The sequence below is a fragment of the Euprymna scolopes genome, chromosome 15 (assembly GCF_053919585.1).
Source record: "Euprymna scolopes isolate OS-2025 chromosome 15, ASM5391958v1, whole genome shotgun sequence".
In the NCBI taxonomy this organism is placed as follows: Eukaryota; Metazoa; Mollusca; class Cephalopoda; order Sepiida; family Sepiolidae; genus Euprymna; species Euprymna scolopes.
In genome coordinates, this window is record NC_136496.1 from 96987328 (window position 1) to 97010971 (window position 23644).

Below are 23644 nucleotides of genomic sequence, written 5' to 3' on the forward strand. Positions count from 1 at the left end.
TAAAATGGGTAACCATTTGGGAATACCAGGTGCTGTATGTGCTCTGCACTAATCCTGGATTTTTCCTTGCCACTGGAATCAGGCAGTGCCAACTCAGGAGCGGTATGGAGGGAATTGCGCAACTATTACTTCACAATTATATGCGCAACCATCTTTGATAAAGGATCCATTGTCTCTCGAGACTGATGAAAAGTCATAAGAGTTGCACATTACCAATTTTAAAGTGATCGCATCTATTTATATTGGTAAAACATGACGGGGAACCTTTCTATATATACTATATAGTTTGTGTGTTTTTTTTTTTTAATGCGTGTGTTCTTTTTTGCCTTGCACGAAGGTAAAGCTAGATAAAAGCTCGGTTTTAGTGTAGGGGAAAAAACAGCACCTCACTCACCCCTAAAAAAAAAAAAAATCTGGCATTCTAGATTGAAACACAGTTTCGTTTGAGATGGATTTCTCCTTCACTGGCTGAGGACAGAAAAAAAAAATCCAGCTACCAAAAAGAACATACTATACTTTTAGCTAATTTAACAAATCTTTTTTGCTGAATGGTCTGTATATATCAATGGCTATAATGTATAGAGCTATTTTTTTTTTCACTCAGACTCAACGTACCTCACCTCCCCCACATTTCTGTATCATTATATTAATAATCACAGTTTATGTGTGTGTGTATGCGCATGCGTCAACTGCATCCAATAACTCTTCTCTTGTTTCTTTTGTTTAAACAGGAAAAAAAGAAAATGGATTTGTAAAAAAAAAAAGAAAAAAAAAGTGTACATCTTCAAGAATATTTTGCTCTAACAAAGAAGTTGTACTTGAATTATTATGATGATATGTAAAAAAAAAAATATTTTTCGTTTTTTTGTTTTGAATTTTGTTATGAGCTTTGCTGTGTGAAATGCTTGGTAAAAAAAAAATTGTGAAAAGAAAAAAAGAATCCGGATTTATTGACAAATGTGATATTCTGAATAAAAATTACTATTCAACTAGTTTTAATCTATTATATAAAGGGCATTTGTGTGTGTGTGTGTGTGTGTGTGTCCATCTAAAAGTCAGAAACTACACACGACACATTCTCATAAGCTGATTATTCTCTTTCATCATTGCCTTGGACAGAATATGGACACTTTTTTCTTTGTTTTGTTTTTTTTTTTTTTTGTAATATTCATTCCTTTTGGGAGTCATAAAGAAGAAACAAATTTATTTTGGGGGTGGGGGGAGTTGACATTTAGAGTTTTTTTTTTTTTTTTTTTTTCTTCACTGATTTTAATGTGAAATGGTACTTGTAATAAATAGAGGAGATTATAATGAGAGAGGGGGTATTTAGTGCTCTCCTGCTGCAAGAACAGTGACACCACAGTCAGAAGGTGGGATTGAGAAGTCAGCCCCCCCCCCTCTCTGAAGGGGCACTTTGACCTGCAAAATAGTACCTAGGCAGCCCTGTCGGCATTCTGTGGAAAGGGTGCCTCAAGCGATTAGCAATAAACTAACCCTAACCCTTTCTGAAAGAGAGGAGGCAAAGCCTGGGAGGGTGGACCTCTTAGAACTACACAGAACAAGCATTACACCGCAATCAACAGAGACCAGGTCATAAAAGGAATGGTCTAATCTCTGTTGATTTTGAGAAGGATGATATAGATAAGTTTTCAAAGAAAGATGTTGCACCTACTTTTTAACTATTTTGTTGTCCCTAGCCTGCCAGTGAATCGATAAAATAAACTCAATGTTGTATCTATAAATACTCATTCTGAAGACACATATTAGAACATTTCTTAGTAGCCTCCAGGTTTTTTTCTTTTTTCCCCACTCCATGCTTCTTTTCAATGAAATTATTGTAAATAGACATATTTATATTCATGAACAATAAAATTTTTCACTATTTGGGGAAAATCTTAAATAGGACAGCTCCTGGAGTAAATGTGGTATTATGGTAACTGCTGATTCTATTTAAGAATAGGAGATACAGTTTCACTGTATGTGACCAACAATGACAACACCTATTTTTTATTTTTTTCAAATTTTGTTCAAATGTAATTTATTTATTTACTTTTTTTGTGCAAATAAATATTTCAATGTGTAGTATCTGTTCTGTTGATGAATAAGAGTTTTCTAGACTGAGATAATTTTTATTTTTGTCTACATCTAGAATGGGCCTTTTTATTTAGTAGAATTTTCCCCACTTTAAGAACTGACCTTGTGTCTAACTTTGCTCTTGCTGAGGAAACAAACAATAAAGGAATCTTATGAGAATTCATTCTTATATTGCATCAGATTATAAATTTCTGATGAAAAAACACTTCATCAAATCTCCACACTAACGTAATGTACTTGTAATAACCCTTATCCCTGAGTGGCTTCCGGGCCTTGATAAGTGGTGATCACTGTGTAAAAAAAGAAAAAGAAACTAAATAAGGGGTCAATCCAACTGACGCATTGAATAGTCTTGGCCTTGTTGACTAGGAACAATTTATTTATGGTTGTATTTAATTAAAAAAAAAAAAAAAATCGATTTAGGAATCTTAAATCAGACGATCCCTGGAATGAATGCAGTATTATGATGATTGATGATTCTAGCTAGGAAAATGACATACATAAGGTACAGTGAAACGGATGACCATAACCCCACCCCCTCTCCAACATTTTTGAATGGCCTAATTTATTTTTGTATTTTTCAGAAATAAGCAGATTTTGCAAAGTGTAGTATCTGTTCTAATGCTATACTTAATCTTTTCTGTCCTTTGTCAGGCTGGTTGAGACGGAAACTATTTCTACTTTTGTCCCAATCCAGAGTTCCCTTTTTTTTCTTTTCTTTTTTTTTTTTAATGGCTGGATGTCCCCCATATTAAAAACCTTGTGTCTAATGCTGCTCTTATGAGGAGGCAAGTAAGTAAGAATTTGCTCTTCAAAATAAATATTTATAGATCCAATATTTATGGGCTTATTTTATTATGTGATTTACCAGAGTGGGTGTGTTTTATTAATCCATTAAGTCCCATGGTATGTACATTGTTTTTTGTTTTTTTTATTTTTTTATTTTTTTTTTATTTTACTATTGAGTTGAAACTTTTTGTAATAACTAAAAATGGGTTAGAATATACACATTGAAAGGAAAAACATTCATTTTATTTAGAAAGTGAAATATTGGGTCTCCTATACTTAAACATTAGCTACATGATATATTTCAGAAGATGATTCAAGATAAAATTTACACATTATGATAAGGAGCAAAGCAGTTTACACAATTGCATTGCACTTTTGGAAATAAATCAGTGGCTTACCATTGCAGCACTTATTTATATAAGTTCCTACATCATTGAACAAATACAATTTTAGCAAATTTCACAAGAATTTCTAAGAGTTCACACAATTCTTGGAGAGAAATTGATGAATAAAGATGAATTTTATCCTTTCTTCAGGGTAATTATACAGTAAGCAGTAGTATTATATATTATTAATGCTTCTATATCATACAAATGCAAAAAATATTGAATTTCAAGGGAAATTAATTGTACTTATGTAATTGTCAGGTCTCAAATAGTAACATATCCAAAAATTACAAAAACCAATAAGGTAGAAAAATAATTATTAATGAAAAGAAATTTATGAAAAGAAAGCGAAATCACTATATTATGCTTACCAAAAAAAGATAAGTTGACAGGGGAGATGATTAAGTTCTGTTGCTTATGTCACATGACAAATGTGATTCAAAATGTCGGACAAAATTTATTCCCCCTATAAACTTTATCAAAAACAGTTTCTCATTAATAATTATTTTTCTACTTTATCGTTTTCTGTAATTTTTGGATATGTTACTATGTTCGACATGACAATTACATAGTTAGCATTTGTTTCACTTGAAATTCAGTAATTTTTTCGTTTGTATAATATAGAAGTGCCATATTATCTTATAGGTTTTCAAAATAAATGATTTGGTGTCCTATTTATAGGACAATGGGACCTAATGGGTTAATCAACAAAATACTAGTTTGATTATGCCGTCTCTTAGTTGTTTTTAATTATTTTTAACATTTCAAATATCAAACAGAAAGGTAAGAAGTATATATATAAAAAAAAACAAAAAACATGTCACTTTAAGATACGCATATATGTGTACACTTTGTTTGATTCTTAATATCACCATCAAGCATATGTGTCTTTGTACCGGTTTATGTGACTTGTGAATATTTGTACATTAATGTAATGAAAGATAATAAAATGTTTTTGAAAATAGATACATTGTATTTAACAGGAAGTCCCGTTTATAATAAAAAAGATATAAACAAAAACAGCAGTTTTTCGATATTTTTTTTATTGCATGATGTGTTAGAATGCAGAATGTTTTTTTAAAACAGAATTTTGGATCACGATTTCTCCTCTTCATTGATATAGTAGTAAAACTTGATTAATGTTTGCAGATGAACCACATATCATGCATACTCACACACAAATTCATACACATATCATGCATACTCACACACAAATTCATACATATAAGGGATCCATTGTTATACTCATGCAAACGCATTCAAAGATTTTTTTACCTTCATATATATATTTATACTAGCATTTCAGCCCGGCGTTGCCCGGGTGTTTGGAGGTGTATGCTGAGCAAAAAAAAAAAAAAAGAGTAAATTTTTTTTTTAATTTGACCCCTATTATGACCCCTTAAAATTTGTAGTTTCGGGCTCAAATCACTTTATTAAGTTAGATCCAGGTTCAAGGAACCTATATCTAAAATTTCAAGTGTCTAGACCCAAAATTGTCGGAGGAGTTTGGTAGAGTTCTTAAAGGTCAAATCGTTGAAATTTGACCCCTTAACAGCCAAATTTCTGGCTGACACCCGTCACATCGATTTTCCCAAATCTCAGTACCCGGTATTTCAAATTTCGAGTCTATAGACTAAAAATTGACAGAGTTATTGCATAGGGAAATGTAGACAGACAGACAGACAGACAGACACGTTCACTTTTATAGATATATAGATGTATATAGCAGGCTGCCCGACATTGCCCAATCATAAAATATGCATAAATATATTTTAATTAATGCAGAATTCTCGTTAATTATGTTTGAATTTAATTTTTTAAATTGATGTGAACACTATGATACTTCAATTAAGTCAAATATGAACAGGTAAAATTACAGAGGAATTAAAGGCGAAATCAAATAAGGTATAGGTTATTTAAATAATGATATTTTAATTTGTTCAGATTTCATGCATATAATTAGTCATGATTTCCAAAGCAAAATAAGAAGTATTTAGGTGCCATCAGCTAGAATCGAAACCAAAACTGTAGCATTCAAAACTGATGACGTTACCACTGTACCACCGTGACACACATAAACTGATTAAAAATAAACAAGAATGAATGTACAAAATGTTTAACAATTTTTTTTTCAATTTTGACGCATTTTTGACCCCTTATAAACCATTTTAACTGGCTAAAGACCCATAAAAGAACAATCCGTAAAAAATCCAATTATTTAAGGCCCCTAGCACCGCTCTGCGACTTTTCGTTTTGGGGGAGATAGTTTGAAAATATAAAGACAGACAGACAGACAGACAGATCGACAAACAGACAGACATATTGCCGTTTATATATCAGATTTCTGAAATATGTACACCTGATATTTTGTTTGTGTTGAATTTTTGAAACCTGATTGCATAATCTTGATTATGTCATAATTTTGTATCCTTCTGAGTCACATATACAGCACAATCACATTGACACATCGGTTCCCATTAGATCACCAAAGTTAAGCAACATTGAGCCTGGTCACTACCAGATGGGTGATCATTTGTGAATATCATGTGCTGTATGTAGTAGGGCCTCAGCACCTTCCTGTAAGAGCTGCAAAGACCTAATGTTGTCATTTTCCCTGATCGGGATATACAAATGACTTGGGACTGTTTGTGAATTTTATATTCTTTTGACACTTTCTCCTTCAGAGGAAACTGGTTCAACCCACCCAGGATGAGTGCCATTTTATACATATAATGTAATGGTATAATATAATATAGGAAGGAGCTTTGACCATTATTTAGATTTTGATATAGATTAGACTAGGCTAACCAGAGCCCAGAATACTTGAAGCAGTGACTCTTCTCCCTTGAATTTACCCCATCTTTATCATGTACATTGTTTCTTTACCGTTTTTCTTTTCTTTAGTAAAAGGAGATAAAATATTTTTTGTATACAAAGAATTTAATATTCTTTAGTTTGGTCTCGAATATCGTTGCCTAAAGAAATGATGTCTCTGAAAAGAGGCACTGCAGAAATGTGTACGCAGATCTGTAGTCAATAAACATACTATGTATGTATATATATATATATATAAAAAAAGTGAACGTGTGTGTGTGTACATTTCCCTACACAATAACTCTGTCAATTTTAAGTCTACAGACTCGAAATTTGATATACAGGGTACTGAGATTTGGGTAAATCTTTGGGATTGGTTTTCGGCCACAAATTCGGCTATTAAGGAGTCAAAGTTCAATGATTTGACCTTTGAGAACTCTACCAAACTCCTCCGGCAATTTTGGGTCTAAACACTTGAAATTTTAGATATAGGTTCCTTGGACATAGATCTAACTTAACTTGATTTGAGCCCAAAACAATAAATGTTAAGGGGTCATAATAGGGGCAAAAGTTAAAAAAATTTACCGCTTTTCTGTTTTTTGCTCAACATACACCTCCAAACACCCGGGCAACGCCGGGCTGAAATGCTAGTATATATATAATATATATATAATCTGTGGAAATATTTTTGTTCACTTATATTTCCTTTTTATATATACTAATCCTTATTTAAGAAGCTCAATATAATTACAGAGCATATAATGAATAAAGGACAAAAGTCTTTATTCCAAATTTCATGATGTTGACTATCTTACAATTTATTCCTTTAATTCAGTTGACATTTAAGCTTCTTGACAGTATCTGTTTCGTAGCACAAATTCATTTAATTACTATATCAATCAATAGATGTATTTTCTCATCAGAAGAAATAGCAACTATCAATCCATCAAAAGTAAATCTGAAACACTATTGTTTCAAAAATTTATTCGCAGAACCAAATTTCCCATGTACCATATCATTTTAATCTGCAAGATTGACACATTTCAGAAATCAAGGCCCGGTTGTTATTGAAAATGCAGAAAAAAAGTCACTGCTTCCAAGATTATATTTTCATATGATTCAGAACAGAATCCGATTATAAACAAAAACAAAATAAACTTGCTATTATTTTTCCTTCATCATCCAATGATTTTGTAAAGTGTATCCATAAAATGTCAATGGATTCCTAGAGAGCAGATGTGGAGTTCCACATAGAAAACAGTGTATCCATTTTGAAGTGTACAGCATTCAAGATTGTGTAAAATTTATTATTAAAAAGGAAGTAATTCAGTAAATTATTAAAAGTAAATAAGGGGAAACAACTCTACGAATGTCTTAATTTTTTCTAAAACTATTGTAGCTCTTATTTTCTGAGGTAATTAAAGTTTATACATAAGAAAGTCAATAACTTAATTATTAAATAAGTTATTTCTATTGAGCAAGTGTTGCAATATACATTCACTGATTTCACGTTTACAAACGTTACAAATTCAAACACATCTCCATAATAAACATTGGTGTAAGCCCCCCCCCCCCCAACACTCTGAAAAATTATCTAACTACTACTATTCCTTCAATGAAAAGGTACAAGACTGTATTCAGCAACTTTTTCTTCATTTAGGGTTTAGGTGGTTGACGTTTAACAGGTCCCTACCTCTGATTGTGACAAGTTGAGCTCATAAAAGGGCAGCAGCAGCAGCAATAAAACTGCCCTTTTCAGGGCAAGTCAAACAATGCAATCACACTTTCACACCTTGCTGCTACCTGCTCCATTTACCTGACTCCAGCCTGTCTCTCTAGTCCTGCTCCAGCTCCTTCCAGTGGCTTTTGTTCCAGTAGTACTGGCACCAGCTTCTTCCAGTATTTTCTACTCCACCTCCTCCCTGCAACCACTGCTCCAACTTCAGTTGTAAGTGACACTCTTCTTGAAGGTTCAATCCTCAGTGCGTGCAATACACAGAATACAATTTGCAAATTACTCAGAACTTTTAACCAGTCATGGCTAATGAAATAAGAGCAAGTTATCTTTTTGAAATAAAGAGTTCTGTTCGAAATTACATGTAGATTCTTGAGTTTGACATGATACATCTGAAGAAGGTTGTAGGTTACATTGGTCAGAACGTTGATAAAATAATTAGTGATGGGACGATTACAATATTTTTGTACAATTCCGATACAATTACCAATTATTCTTTTAAAATCTCTAAATATTTAATTGTAGAGTTGTTTTTTTTTTTTTTAAATTATTTTTTAGATTACTGTATAATAAAACGTGTAATATATGCATATATTTCCACAAACAAACATAAAACTACACTTATAGAATGATATAAGTTTTAATTTGAATGGTAGTTTAAATTAAATAAATAGTTTTCATTAGATCCAGTAATCGAAAATTAGTTTTAAACAAAAACTAGTAAAATAGTTTTTGGCGTTGGAAAAAAGGTGCAAATTTTTTTATATGGATTCTGATACCCTAAAAAGTTCTGATTTTTATGATTCTTGATTCCGATTAATCGTTCAAACACTGAAAATAACACTCAAGATGAGGACAGTAGTGTGAATAATCTGAATAATATGCCTTCTGGTTATTAGAACAACCCTCTTCACCAATGCAGATTCAAGTTGTCAGATCTACATTTTTCTTTGGTGCAATTGATTCAGGCCACAGGTTGTGTAAATCTATAAACGAGTGTTTGTGTATACATATATGTACTAGAAGATGTACCCTGCATTGCCCGGTATTAAACGTAAGGTTAAATTCCTTTTTAAAAAATGAAATTTAAAAAGCAGAAAAAACTGAGGCATGTGCACATGAGTATTATGTAGTGTAAAAAAAAAAAAAAAATACTCGAGCTGAGATCGAAACCAAAGCCTAAAGACAGTGAGTCAAGTACGATAACCATTAGGCCAGCTTAACACATACTTTAAAAAAAGTGTTTTCAAACCTACTTATTTTTAACATAATGAATCTGTCATGTGAACTATTTATGGATGCGCATTCATGAAACAGTTGACAAACAGATAAAAATCCGACGACTCCTACATACCAATTTTTCAATTTTGACCCCCTTAGCTGCCCGTTTTCCCAGATAAAAACCGATTTTAAAAGTTTTCCACACGTCTGAATATTGTATATACCAAAGTTTTTAAATCTGTAGATCAAAAATCCGTTGAGTATATAGGTTGAGAAGTATCCTACCACACACACACACACACATTCTCACTTTTATAGATATGTAGATATAGACATGCAAGATGACCATTTTCTCAATCGAAACAGGATCGAATCAAGAAAAGCAACAGATCTTGAACAAACAAAAGGCTTAATAAAATATATTTTTACAGCATCACCAATCATCAGAAACACATCTTGACTATTATCTAATGTTTGACCTCAATTGAAAAGTGAACCGAAAGAATCAAAAGTATTTATACACATATTACATTACAAATGGTTTTATCCTTGTATACTTGTGCAACTAAATATATGAATCTATTTATATTGTTTCAAAAATTCATTCACATAATAATGGCGTCCAAGTTTATTATAGAAGGGAGGTAACTCAGTAAATTATTTAAAGCCTAAAAGAAAATGGAACAGGGGAAATAACTCTAAAATTTCTTTATTAAGCGCGTTTTCGTTATTAAAGCGAAATTCGAAAATCGAAATATTGAATTTCAAGTAAAACCAATGGTATTTACTTAATCGTCATGTCGCAGTAATGAAATATTGCAGTATTAATGCTGGAGTCCCTCAGGGGTCAATCCTGGCCCCAACTCTTTTCCTGATCTACATCAATGACCTCCCTAAACACATACTTAAATCATTCGTTGACATCTATGCTGATGACACGACCATCTACGGCAACACATCAAAGGCTGTAAATGACAAAGTTCTCTCTGATTCTCTCTCCTCTGATCTCGAGCACGTGGTTCAGTGGAGGAAGACGTGGCTGGTTACCTTTAATGCGTCTAAAACCAAACTCCTATCCTTACATCATCAATGCTCTGATCCCCATCTGGCATCAATTGGGATGGATGGCTCTCATCTGGGAGAGGCCCCGTGTTTTGACAAGCTTCTGGGTTTGACCTTTACTCCTTATCTGAAATGGAACACGTACATCAAATCTGTTGCCAAGGTCGCTGGAAAGATGGTGGGATCCTTCTACCGCTCCAGAAGATATCTCACTACTGATGCAATTCTCTATCTATATAAAAGACAAGTACGTCCAAGGATGGAATACTGCTGCCATATCTGGGCAGGAGCTGCTAAAAACAGCCTATCCTGCCTTGACAGAGTACAAAATAGACTTCATGGCTTAGTGGGGGATGCCCTTTTCTCTACCCTGCAACCTCTCTCCCACAGAAGAGACATTGCGAGCCTATCCTTGTTTTATTGTTATTTCCATGGCAGGTGCTCGTCTGAACTCCAATCTCTCGTCCCCCCTCGCCAATCCTTCACGAAAAACACCCGTCTAGCCGAATCCACTGTGAAAAATTTCCCCCACTTTTTATCTGTGCCTAAATCAAAACGTGGATTCCATGAACAAAGTTTCTTTCTTAGAACTGCACGCCTGTGGAACTCTGTTCCGTCTGCCTGCTTCCCACCTGACTACAACTTGGATGTGTTCAAGTCCAATGTTAACAAATTCCTAATGAATTGCCCCCTTAAGTAAACACTTCATCAAATCTCCACACTAACGTAATGTACTTGCAATAACCCTTATCCCTGAGTGGCTTCCGGGCCTTGATAAGTGGTGACCACTGTGTAAAAAAAACCAAAAAAAACCCCCAAAAACCTGAGTTTTTCTTAATTGGCATAAGATTTCAGAAATCATTTACCTCCCTCGTTACAATTATAACTCTACGATTTCTTTTTTTAAACAAAACTCAATGTTCGCTAATTATCTTCGAAAACTATTTTCATTAATAATTAATTTGCTACCTTATCGTTTCTTTTTGTTTTTTGTAATTTTTTTTTTTTTAATATGTTCTTAAGTGCTTGTAACGTCTCTTCTGTGAGAAAAGAGATTGCAGGGAAGAGAAAAGGGCATCACCTACTAAGTTTCGAAGCCAATTTTGAACTCTATCACGACAGGATATGGCGCGCTGAGCAGCTCCTGCCCAGATGTAGCAACAGTACTCTATTTTAGAATGTACTTGACTTTTATACAAATAGAGGATTGCATTGGTAGTAAGATACTTATTGGGGCAGTAGAACGATCCAATCATTTTTCCAGCGATCTTGGCAACAGATTTGATGCATGTGTTCCATTTCAGATCAGGAGTGAAGGTCAGTCGCAGAAACTTGCCAAGACACGGAGCTTCCCCAAGATGAGCGCCATTCATTTCAATATTATTATTTTAATCTGGCAGGCATTGGAATAAGTTTATTGTCAAATTAACGAAACGATTGGACTAAAAAGATTAATTTTTGCAACAAATTAATTGAGATGATCACATTAACTCACAAAAGGATATCTGTCCCATAACAAAAAAAAGGGAGAACGACCCTTTAATTTATCAAAGATATTACGATCTCAAAAGCACATTCAATCAAGAAAAAAAAAGAAAAAAAAAAGAAAAAAAAAACATTCATGGGGCTTCAAATCTATTTGATCCTAACTTTTTTTTTACTTTTATTTATTCCAAACAAGACAAATTGCCACCTGAGATGTAAGATAACATACCTATAGGAACACCCTAAGTAGGGAGTTGAGTTGCAAGATATTTGTTCACATTACACTTAAATTTCTACATGTTAGTTCAGTCAGGGAAGTAGGACACAGGGAATGAATTCCAAAGTCTAGTAGTTCAAGGAAGAAAATTTCAGAGTAGAATGCTCTCTGGCATTGAACCACCTCTACAGTAAAGGCATGTAATTTTGCTACTTATTAGGGAAGTCAAGGGGGCATCAGTACTATGAGTTTGTTGGCGCATATTCCATTAAATTACTCGTAAAAGAAGTACAGGGAATCAACATTACAATGACTTGTCAAAATTAGTATAAAATTGTTTGTCATACTAAATTGCAGTAGTGGCTCGTGCCTGAGATTAATGGGGGTGCTGCTTCAAAAATTTTACGTATTGTTTTAATATCGTGTAAAAGAAATTCGAATATATAAATAAATATTTAATCAAATAATAAACAAACATTCAAATAAATATTCAAATATATAACAAAGACAAATAATCAATCAGAAATGGATAATACGCAAAAACTTTTTTTATTAAAAATATTTGTTTAAATTGTGTACACTTTATATAATAATAAAAATAATATATACATTTATTCCTTTTAAACTTTTCAGATTAAATAAAAGTTTGCGTTTATTTTTATTTTTTTTGTTTTTTTGCAAACAAACGAAAAATATTTTTAAAAATACATTTTATTTACAATTTTTTAATAACTTATTTTTTTTTATAAAAACAAAAAAGAAAAACTTTGAAATTTACTTGCCTCCCCACGAGGGTTAATTTAGGAGTTTACTATTTGAAAATAACGTTTTATTTAATTTAATAAGTTTCATTTACAAAATTTATTTTTATCAATGTATTTATAACAAAAAGCATTTGTAAATAAAATACAAAATAAAAAAGTTTACATTCTTATATAGTGAGCAAACAAACAAAAATATTTAAAGATACAAAATTTTATTTACAAGTCTTTTAACAAATTGCTTTTTATATAAAAAGAACAAACAAACTTGGCTACTGACCTTCCCATGCCGGTAAAGATCGACATAAAGTGAAGAATTATTATAAGAAAATAAGGTGTCATATATAAGCATCATAAAACATCGAATTTTCATGTAGTTTTCTCCCCAAAGAAAACAAAAAATTAAAATTGTCTCAGTCCAGAAGGATTTCTAATTACTTTTTTTTTTAATGCGTATTAACTGCCCCATCTACTAACAAATTCAATGTAAAGTTTAAAAATGCATAGTTATAGAAATTGTTTTTTTTACTTGCAAACACATTTTAATTAAAAAACCTTGTGTAAAAAAGCCATTTTTCAAAGTGTAAAACTTCTAACATTGTCCTTTGCATTGTGGAGGCAAATAAATGCTAATTTTTTTTATATCTAAAACATACAAGTTAAAAAGATTTCTAACTAAAATGTATTTTCAACATAAAATGTTTCTTCGCTTGTTTGCTTCTAGGAAAAAATGTAAACAGTTTTTTTTTTATTTTGTAAAGTTTAGTTGTTGCAAAATAAATAGCATTTAAAACAAAATAAATAGCATTTTAAAACAAACAAAAAGTCAGTAACTTTTATTTTTATGGTAAGATTTATTTATTGTATATTTGATTTTTACTCTTAGTCGCATGTTAGCTTCACTGCTAAAGCCTTGAATACTTTTAATAATAAAATAAAAACAGGTTCTGTATATTATATATTTCTATCTGCTACCAAATTAAATCGCAATGCTAAAAGTGCGTATTTAAAAAAAAAAAAAACGCACAATATTTTATGTACAAGAACACGCTATGTGCACATTTAAAAAAAAAAAAAATTGTAAAGCCTCCTTTTTTTTTTTTTTTAAATAACAAAATGTTATCATATCTATAAGCACAGGCGCACACTCTAAGCAAACACTGAATTTCACGAGTGTCTGAGACACGGAGCTGCGAGAAGCGACAGTTCCTTAGCGGCTTTTATCAGCTGTCTTTAGTGCGCATGCGCACAAGAGAATTTCATTCAGAAAGTGTAACTAAATTTCACAGCTCCAAGCAATATTTATTTTTATATGAATTTGGAGATACTGACATTAAACTTTATGATTTTATAATGTACACATAGAAAAAAAAAATATATTTTTAATTTTATCATTAATATTGTGTAGAAATAACTTGGGGGGTGTTGCAGTCCCACAGCTCCATGCACGAGCCGCCACTGCTAAATTGATTTCAGAAATCTTCTGCATTAAAACATACAATAAAACTCGATAATTTGATGAATTCTATTTTTACTTGTAATTATTTTTCTACTGGATCATTTTTTTTTTTTTCATAAGTTTTGGAGTTTATACTAATTTTGACATGACACGTAAGTATATAATAATGTTTTCACCTGAAATGCGTTAGTTTAAAAGATTACCAATCTACACAAGCATGGACAAAATCTGAGATCCCTCAAATCTATTTGATTTGATTATTTATGCATTCACAATAAACTTTTTTATGCATGTAAGACAAAAATTTGTGTTGCTGTAAAGTTAGAATATGTACATGCAGAGAGATTGCAGTTGTTATCACTTCAGTTGTGTGCAGCCGAGTATATGTCTGATTACGACTTCTTTCTTTTTTTTTTTTTTCTTACTCTTAATCACCCCAAATAATGCATATTGCCATTTAAACGTAAGGGAGCTACTTTTAGAAAATAGTCTTTATTATTTTTAAGTATATATTTTTTTTTTTCAAATAATATTTTATTATACAATATGTTATATTTTAATTATTGGAATTCTTTTGAGATGAGTAATTTGTATATTTTTATCTATTTATTTGCAAACTATTATCCTCATCTTTTATGGAGGTTGTTTAACAAACGTCGTTAAACAACATCCATAACAGATGAGGATAATAGTTCGCAAATAAATAAATCAAATAATATGCTATGTTTTGATTTTTACAAATACTATTTTTTATTAATAGAATATTACATTGATGGGATAGAGATTGGAAGTTGATTCGCAGTGTGACACCTATTAGATTGGAAAATTTTCTTTTTGGGGACCGTGTCCAATAGAGATATACTAGTAGTTGGTGCCCTGGCTCGTATGTGGCAGCAATATTTCATCCATGGACGAATGGGGGCTTTGTAGAGATATAGCATATTGTCGGGGGGGGGGGATATATTTCTAGCACAGAATATTCACTTTCTATTTGTCAGCATAAACAGTGTGAGGGGGGATTTCTTTGGTCGTAAAATACGCTTAAATATTATATTTTAATTTGTCCAGATTTCGTATATATTATTATAGAGTCGTGATTTCACAAGTAAAAAAAAAAAAAAAAAAAAAGTATTTGGGTGCCATCATCGAAACCGAAAGCAAAACTGTAGCATTCAAAGCTGGTGACGTTACCACTATACCAACGCATATGAACTGATTAAAAATGAAAATTAAAAATAAACTAAGATGAATATACAAAATGTATAATGATTTTTTTACCCAATTTTGACCCCTTAAAAAAAACATTTTAACCAGCTACGGACCAATAAAAGATCGGTCAGTAAAAAAATCCAATCATTTGAGGCCCCTAACGCCACTCCGTGACTTTTAATTTCGGGGGAGTTAAAGTTTGAAAATATTGATAATTCTCCCACAAACCCTTTTTCTTAGAGTCACCTCCCTTGCACTGTGTTTTCTAGACACAACGAAAAACAAACAAACAAAAACGAAAACACTAATATTGACAATTAGCATAAAGATTCAGATAAAAATTGAATCATCAGAAAGTCTTAAAAGTACCCTAGTGACCCCTGAAAATTGACCTTTTTTTTTTAATTTACGGACACCCCTCTCAAACCCACAATCCGACTTCTTACAATACAGAGCTAACCCCTTTTTCTTAGTTAAAAAAGAAACATAGAGTTTACATCTGACGAAGGTCGTAGGTTTCAACAACCGAAACAATGTGCTAATAACACCCAAAATGATAATAATTGTCCAAACAATCAAAACAATACAAACTTACTTTATTCTTCGACCGTCCCAAAGCATGATTGCTGTTTGTTGAAAAAAAAAAATTAGTTGGCACAGGGGAGGCAATTCTAATAAAAATCGACAGAGGGATTATCTCCCTTTAATTGCCGAAATTTTAAGGGTGTACAAAATATATATATATACTAGCAGGGGTTACCCGGCGTTGCCTGGGTGATCGGCCCCCTTCCCACTCCGAGTGGTAACAAAAAAAGTCACCCCTCTGGATTTACATGCTTGGTGCCGGCCTCCCCCCTTCAGGGAGAGATAATCCCCAACCCCACCTTCAGGGAGGAGGGTGCCTGGAGGCTTCCCCCTCCCCAAAAGAAAAAAGTCACCTCCTCCTGGCCTCTTCGCCCCCCCCACCCTTGGGGGGGACACCGGCTCCCTCCTTTGGTGGGAGAAACTGCCAAGCTCCCCCCTTTCGGGTGAGAAAATGCCAGGCTTCCCCTTTTGGTGGGGGGATGGTGGCGTGGCCTTCGTTATAAATATAAACTATATCTGTGCCTAAATCAAAACGCGGATTTCATGAACAAAGCTTCTTTCTTAGAACTGCATGCCTGTGGAACTCTGTTCCGTCTGCCTGCTTCCCTCCGGACTACAACTTGGATGTCTTCAAGTCTAATGTTAACAAATTCCTAATGAACCGCCCCCTTAAGTAAACACTTCATCAAATCTCCTCACTAACATAATGTACTTGCAATAACCCTTATCCCTGAGTGGCTTCCGGGCCTTGATAAGTGGTGATCTCTGTGTAAAAAAAAAAAAAAAAAAAAAAAAGATGGCCGGCCAGCTGAAAAAATGACGTCATCGCCGAAGTCCCAACAAGCAAGATATGTGGAACTCTTAGACTGTCAATAATCAACAGTAATTTTTACAGACAGCGTTACAAAACTTCAAAATTGGATTGAAATAAAGAACACCATGATTTATACTGAAACTCATCTAATATTAATAATAAAAAGATAATTAAAAAAAACACAAGTTGTTTGTTCAAGTATTATAAGCACTTGAATATTTCGTTGTATTATAGATTTTAAAGATTAGAATGCGTTCTTTAATTACTTTTAAATTACATTTTAAAAAAGTGAAGGAACACGATTTGATTTGTAGTAAACTTGAAGTTTATTTAATATAATTAAATGAAAATTATGCATGTAAGATTATGAATATTTGAAGCAGAACACAAGCAAAACATTTGATATGAGTTAAGACAATAAGCAAATATTAAAATTAAACTATTTTTTTTTAATCAAAATGAATTTTTTTAAAATCAAAATGAATGTGGGTTTGTATTACTGTACACATATATTCGAAAAAGTTGTCAAAAAACAAATATATAACAAATAAATGTTATAAAAGGCAAGATAAGTTACTTTTCTACCAAACTGGATATATTTTTTGTATTTTTATTGTGACGTCAGAGCAAAGCGAACAGTCAATCTCTCTACTTACTCTCTATATATATCTCGCTATCTCTCTCTTTCTTAAAAATCTGTATCTCAAATTTTGAGTGTTTAGACTCCAAATTGACATTGAATTGTAATTTGGTAGAAAATGTATAAATGTAATATGTATCAATTTGACCGCAATTTTTGTCTCTTAGCAGTTATGTTTTTGCGCTCGAAGCAAATGAAAAATTTTGTACCCAGGTCCAAGTAACCTACATGTAAAATCTCAAGTGTTTAGACCCAAAATTGGTAAAGGAGTGTGGTATAATTCAAAAAGGTCAAATATTTGAACTTGGACCGCTCGGCTGCGAAATTTCCACCCAAAATCTATTTAGATTGCGAGACGAATGTCTGAATACACTGCAAGTTAGATTTCAATATTTTAGGCCCAACATTAGCAGAGTAGTTTAGTAGAGACCATAAAGGTCAAATATGTTAACTTTGACTCCATGGCAGCGAAATTTTCGGTCCAGAACGAATAAAAAAGATTAAACTCATTATGACTATGCTTTATGTCAAAGTTCAAGTGTTTACACCAAGTAGTTTGGTAGAGACCACAAAGGTAAAATATTTTTGAACTTTGACTCTAATGTTGACCCCTTAAAATATATTTTTTCGAGCACAGACTAAAATATAAAGTTGCATCCAGGTTCAAGTAATCTTCATTTAAGATTTCAAGTGTTTGGACACAATATTCGCAGAGAAGTAGAGTAGAGATAGCAAAGGTATCAATTCTTTTGAAATGTGACCGCAATTTTGACCCTTTAGCTGTTATCTTTTTGGGGTCAAAACAAATGAAAAAGTGTGACCTCGATCCAAGTAATTTATATATAAAACTTCAAGTATTTAGACCTAAAATTGTCAAATTTCAAGTGATTAGACCCTGTAGTTTGGTAAAGATAGCAAAGGTCAAATATGTTAAACTTTGATCATAGATTTGACACCTTAGGATTAGTTTTTGTCGGGCTCAACGGAAATTAAAAAGTTCGATTCAGGTCCAAGTGACCTACACATAAAATGTCAAGTTATTAGAGTCAAAATTGGTGGAGGAGTGTGGCAGAGTTCTAAAAAGGTAAAATCGTTAAACTTTGAGCCCTTGGGTGCAAAATGTCTGCATAAAATGTAGATATGTAGCCCAATGTCTGAATATAGTTTGGTATATTTTGCAATGTTAATGTTATAATTTAAGCTGATCAATTTTCTTTTTTTATTTCTGTTCGATTTTTATCAGCATCTTTTATTTTAATGTTTATTTTGGTTTAAGGAAAAAAAATAATTTTTTTAAGTTGTTATTTCTTGAAATATTACCGTAAAATGTGTAATAAAAAAACAAAATTAATAATGAAAAAAAAGTATATGAATTTTTTCTCATTATTAATTCGATGAGGAAATGATATAACTTGCTAAATTTTAATTTACAGCAACAACTAATATTCCAGTTATGTATTGAAAAATCACAAATTTTAAAAAATATACAGTCATACACGGTGTAGAGGATTTATAGAACTTCAGTGTATACAACGTTCTTTGTTTTGTTGTTCGGCATGAATCCATACAGACTATTTTTGCTACCCACTCGAGAACATCCAACATAAAGTTGTCCATGAGAGAAGCAAGATTCTTTCAAGTGCATTCCAGCCACGGACAATGTCTGACCTTGGGATTTATTTATTGACATAGCAAATGCAACCCGAAGAGGAAACTGTATTCTTCTGAAAACGTAGGGCGCTTCTCTTCCTGATGTAGTCAATGTCACCTTAGGTATCAAGACATCCTCTCCTTTTCCACATCCAGTAATTATTGTAGCATCAATGACGTTTTCGGACATTCTATTGATAACAAGTCTAGTACCATTGCACAATTTCGGTGGTGTTATATTTCTTAGGAGAATTATGGGACATCCCACCTTGAGGAGCAAAGCAGGATCGGGAAGACCAGAAATATCAAGACTATTAAGAAATTCAATGGGGAATTTAACATTGTCAAGTGGATCCATATTTGCATTGATTGATTTAAACATTTTAATCGTACCAGGAAGACTGTCTAGCATACGTCGATTAATTTCTCTTACAACTGAATTTGTGGGTGCCAATATAGCTCTTTCACAGAGCCAATCGCGATTGCGAAAATTGTCAATCAGATTTGGGAAAACTGATGTTATAAGATCGTCGAGAGTATTGACATGGCTACATATATTGTTAATTTTGATGTGGCCAGTGGAATCTACTGGAACTTTTCCGTGGCCAATTTTCAGAAGGTCGTGGGAAAACTTTTCCATTGCTCCATCTCCATTAAGTTTAACACGCATGTTAGTTGTTAACGGAAGTGTTTTTACTTGTCTCCATAAATAGGATGATTTTAGGCAGGCACGTACCTGATCAGCTCTGGTTCCCTTTGGGACCACAGGTAGTGTTTGGCGAAAGTCACCTGAAAGTAGAAGGGTAACACCACCCATGGATCGTTGGTCATCTCTTATATCCCGAAGAGTTCTATCTAAAGCCTCAAAAGCCCCTTTATGAGCCATGGTGCACTCATCCCACACAATAATTTCTGTTTGTCGAAGTAGCTGTGCTCTGGGACTATCTTTGGTGATATCGCAAACTGCCGTTTGAGCTGAAATTAAGTCAAGTGGTATTTTAAGCATAGAGTGTGCTGTTCTGCCACCAGGAAGAAGAGTAGCAGCGATGCCAGAAGACGCGACGGCAATGGCAATAGTATTAGTTTGCCTAACTTTGGCCAAAATTAATTTGGTAACAAATGTTTTTCCGGTGCCTCCAGGTGCATCAAGGAAGAAAATTCCACCAGCACGTCTGAAAACGGTGGTGGTAACTGTGTTGAAAGCGAACAGCTGCTCAGGAAGTAGCTTAGGCATCATTTCATTGATGTAGCTTGTTAAAGAATCGACATCATAGGATGTTTCCTGAAGTATTAGAGTTGGAATTTGCTCATTGTTGGTACGTTCAGTTTGTGGCAGACCATATGATTGCAAATATTTTCCACCTATAAGAATAAGTCTGTCCTCTATATCTATTAATGCCCTATTGTAAAACTCATCACAATAATCAAGTTGAATTTCTGGAAGGCGCACTTGAGCCTGATGCAAAAAATCTTCGGAAAGGCTATTTCTGAATTTCAACCACAAGTTAAATGCGTTTCCAACACTGCAGAAATGTAATATTTTAACAAATATTTTTCGAAGTCGCCGAGCTGAATATGAGGCAGCAATTTCAGCTAAGGTGGCTTCCCAGCGAGTGTCATCCTCAAGTAAACCTCGAGCCATACAGGCTTCCCTGTAGGTAGGCCAAACTCGGTTACCGAATTTACGAAGATCTTCAAAGCTTGTTGGCCCTTGAACTTCATGAAGCAGAATTCGCAGATAGAAACATTCGTGTTGATTTGGAGGTACAGTATAGACACGTCCAAGGCAATCATTACATCTAATACCTTCAGCACCTTCAACTCGTCTCCCGATAGTTCTGCGAATCCAACGCTTTTTATTCCATGTGTAGTATGAAGGAATTTCAGAATAGATTAAAGTTTTGGCGAAGTCATCACTTTCACACAGCCTGAAAAAAGCAGTCAAAGTTGTCTGTCTATGTGCTTGTACTATATTTTGTGCGGTTGTCGGGGTGTAGTACACTCGCTGTCCATTTTCAAGGTGAATGTCCAGACGTTGAATTGGTGGATGCCTATCATGGATAGGGAATCCAAATATTCGCCAAAATGCCTCACTACTGCTAATGTAATGCCCTACCTGATATTGTAGGACTTCATCTCTTGTATTGTCGTTATGGAGACCAAAGGAGGCGGCATCAGAACCCTTATTGATGTACTTACAAACATATTTGATACAATGAACAGAAGCACAAAATTCGACATTTATGTGGGCATCAAAGGTGCTGATAAGAATTGGGCAGTATGGTATGACCCATCTGTTGTCGATCTCGTAATTTCTTACGGTCGCAGTGAAGCCACCATCTTCGGGTCTTCGTCGTCTGTACAATGGATATCCATCAGTATCAGTCTGTGTCTCACTAATAAACTGGCGAGGATACCTTTTTGTGCATATCCTGTTGTCTGTAACACATGGTAAGTCTCTTCTAAAACCAGGGCCGCATGGTCCATGAATCATATGCACCTTTATCATGTTATATAAATCCCTGTCAACAGACGGATCTGGTAGTTCTGCAGAGATGATTTTATCAATGTCATTCGAACATATATTATCCACGAGCCAAATTAGAATATGAGCATGAGGAAGACCTCTTTTCTGCCATTCGATTGTATACATGTTTCCTCGGACAGGTCCAAAAATCTCACCTAGTTTTATCAAATCCATCAATTTTTTAAGTTTCAAGTGAAATACTCTTGCTAAGATATCATGACGGTTTGTTGTTGATTGGCCCTTGAAAAGTTCAACCTGGGCTTCCTTCCAATTTGGGTTACATGTGAAGGTTATAAACAAAGCAGGCCTACCGTAGTGCCTCACAATTGTCATCGCATCCTGAGTCCTTTCGTGCATATAGCGGGGTCCACCAGTAAATGTGGAGGGCAGAATACAAAGCTTGCCTAGATTGTTTGGATCTGCATCTCTGTTAAGACCATCCCTCAAATGTATGTAGCTGTCACAACGCAATTTTGCCTGATTATTTCTGATGTAGCATAGGCGTTCTGATTCCATTTTAGCACACATGTCAGTAGCATACTGATTGTAAAGGTCTTGAAACCGATGTAAATGATTGAAATAAATATTTCTATTGTTGTTATTATCATTATTAGTAGTAGTAGTATTATAATCACCAGTATCATTATTCTGGTCACTGTTATCCTTTTGGTCCCGAATCATAAATCTGTAAGCATAGAAATCCTTACAAGAAACTGTTTTGGAAAAATTATATTCCAAAGTAGATGGGTCAAATTGAGGAATTCCAAAGTGGTAACCATCTTCTCCACGAACAAACATTAAAGGATATTGAAGCGCATCGTATGATCTGTGAGTTTCGTTTATGCGCTGGAGACCAGCATCCCGGTGTCTGATGACAATATCTCGAGAATGGTGTTGGTCACCACTAAGAAGTATTGCGATTTCATTAAAAGAAGGAGCATTAAACCGACCTGCATGTTCAGTGGATGGTCGGTTGTCTGCATCGATGACAATGCTAAAATTATCAGCAGGATTTAATTCTAGAGCATATTTGAAGCTCCGTACATAGTTGTTGTATTCATGAAGCATGCTTTGAAGGTCCCAAATCAATTTTAGTCGATTGTTGGAAGTGATTGTGTCATTGTTGCAGGCAAATGCAAATGAATTCCTTCTTTGAGCTTGTTTCAGATAGTCTGACATGAAGTAAACTTGAAGAAATTGAGATGCCTCATTTTCAGTTGGCTGAAGAGATCCAATCAGATGGTACACCTGACCCTGTACTTTGAATGTTGGCATAAACCCCCCTTCATATTGGTAACTGGATCCGAAAGACGTCATTTGAAAGGCGCAATTGTATTGCCTTATTTCTTTCAAGAAGGTTCTTGATTCAGGATTTGAACCTGTGAGCAAGCGTAGTAGCGGTTGTGGAGGTTCTTCAAGAAGTGGGAGTTTCACCTTGCCATTTGAACAGCATATTCCCGCTGGCTCACTTGGCCATCTTTTCGCGAGACAATGGGAGCATTTCTTATACATAGAGCCTATTTTTATGTCAGCGTGTTCAGCATAATTAGAAGAGGGAATATAGTTGAATGCTTTTAAAGACCAGCGTGACTTTGTTGCTCTTGAATGTCCTTCCAAATTGGCTCTATATTCTATATGACCCTTTGTACGTCTGTCTCGTTGCTCTGCATTTTCTGAAGCGCGTGCAGTGGACAAGGCCGAAGCATTTATCCTTAAACGTCTGTCTCGTTGTTCATCGGTTTCAGAAGCACGTACAGCAGCCTGACGTAATGCCTTTCTTTTAAGATGATTTTTTTGTTGCTCTTCAGCCGAGCTTGAAGAATTTCTGTCCAAATAAATTTCTCTTTGGTCTTCATCCATTGAAGCTTGAGAAATAACGTGAATGTTATTCCTTTCATTTAGGTAAATGGGGAGATTGGCGTGCAGTGAACCGTCTAATGTTGCGATTAAGAAAGTACTTGTCGAAGGCCCAGGCAAATTTAAATTATCATCAATTGCCGTCGAAGCTGCAAAGAAGGAAGAAGCACCCCCAGCCGAATGACCCAAACGACCATTTTCAACAAATACGTCCCTAGCATTCCCTGGGTGTTCGGCAATGTCGTAGGGCACATTAACTGTTGATTGTTGCGCCATGCGACGTCTTTTCATTAGTTGATGCCTCGATGCACTTATTGATGACTTTCCCTTTTTTGGCAT

At 34.0% G+C, this 23644-nt stretch overlaps 1 protein-coding gene across 1 annotated transcript; it reads right to left on the reverse strand.

Moving 5' to 3' along the window:
• Positions 1-18781: 18781 nt before the first annotated feature.
• Positions 18782-23644, reverse strand: LOC145294202 (uncharacterized). Its single transcript, XM_080141312.1, has 2 exons — positions 22084-23644; positions 18782-22002 (listed from the first exon to the last, which is right to left on the reverse strand). Exons 1-2 carry the CDS (start codon positions 23642-23644, stop codon positions 18782-18784), a joined length of 4782 nt encoding a protein of 1593 aa, XP_079997438.1.

Bases quoted from the DNA above. Each gene is read 5' to 3' on its own strand.
- LOC145294202 (XM_080141312.1), bottom strand. From the start codon at position 23,644: ATGCCAAAAAAGGGAAAGTCATCAATAAGTGCATCGAGGCATCAACTA. The intron at 22,003-22,083 runs GTGATTATAATA...ATCGGTTTCAAG, and splicing joins TGACCAGAATAATGATACTG to ACCTTTACAATCAGTATGCT.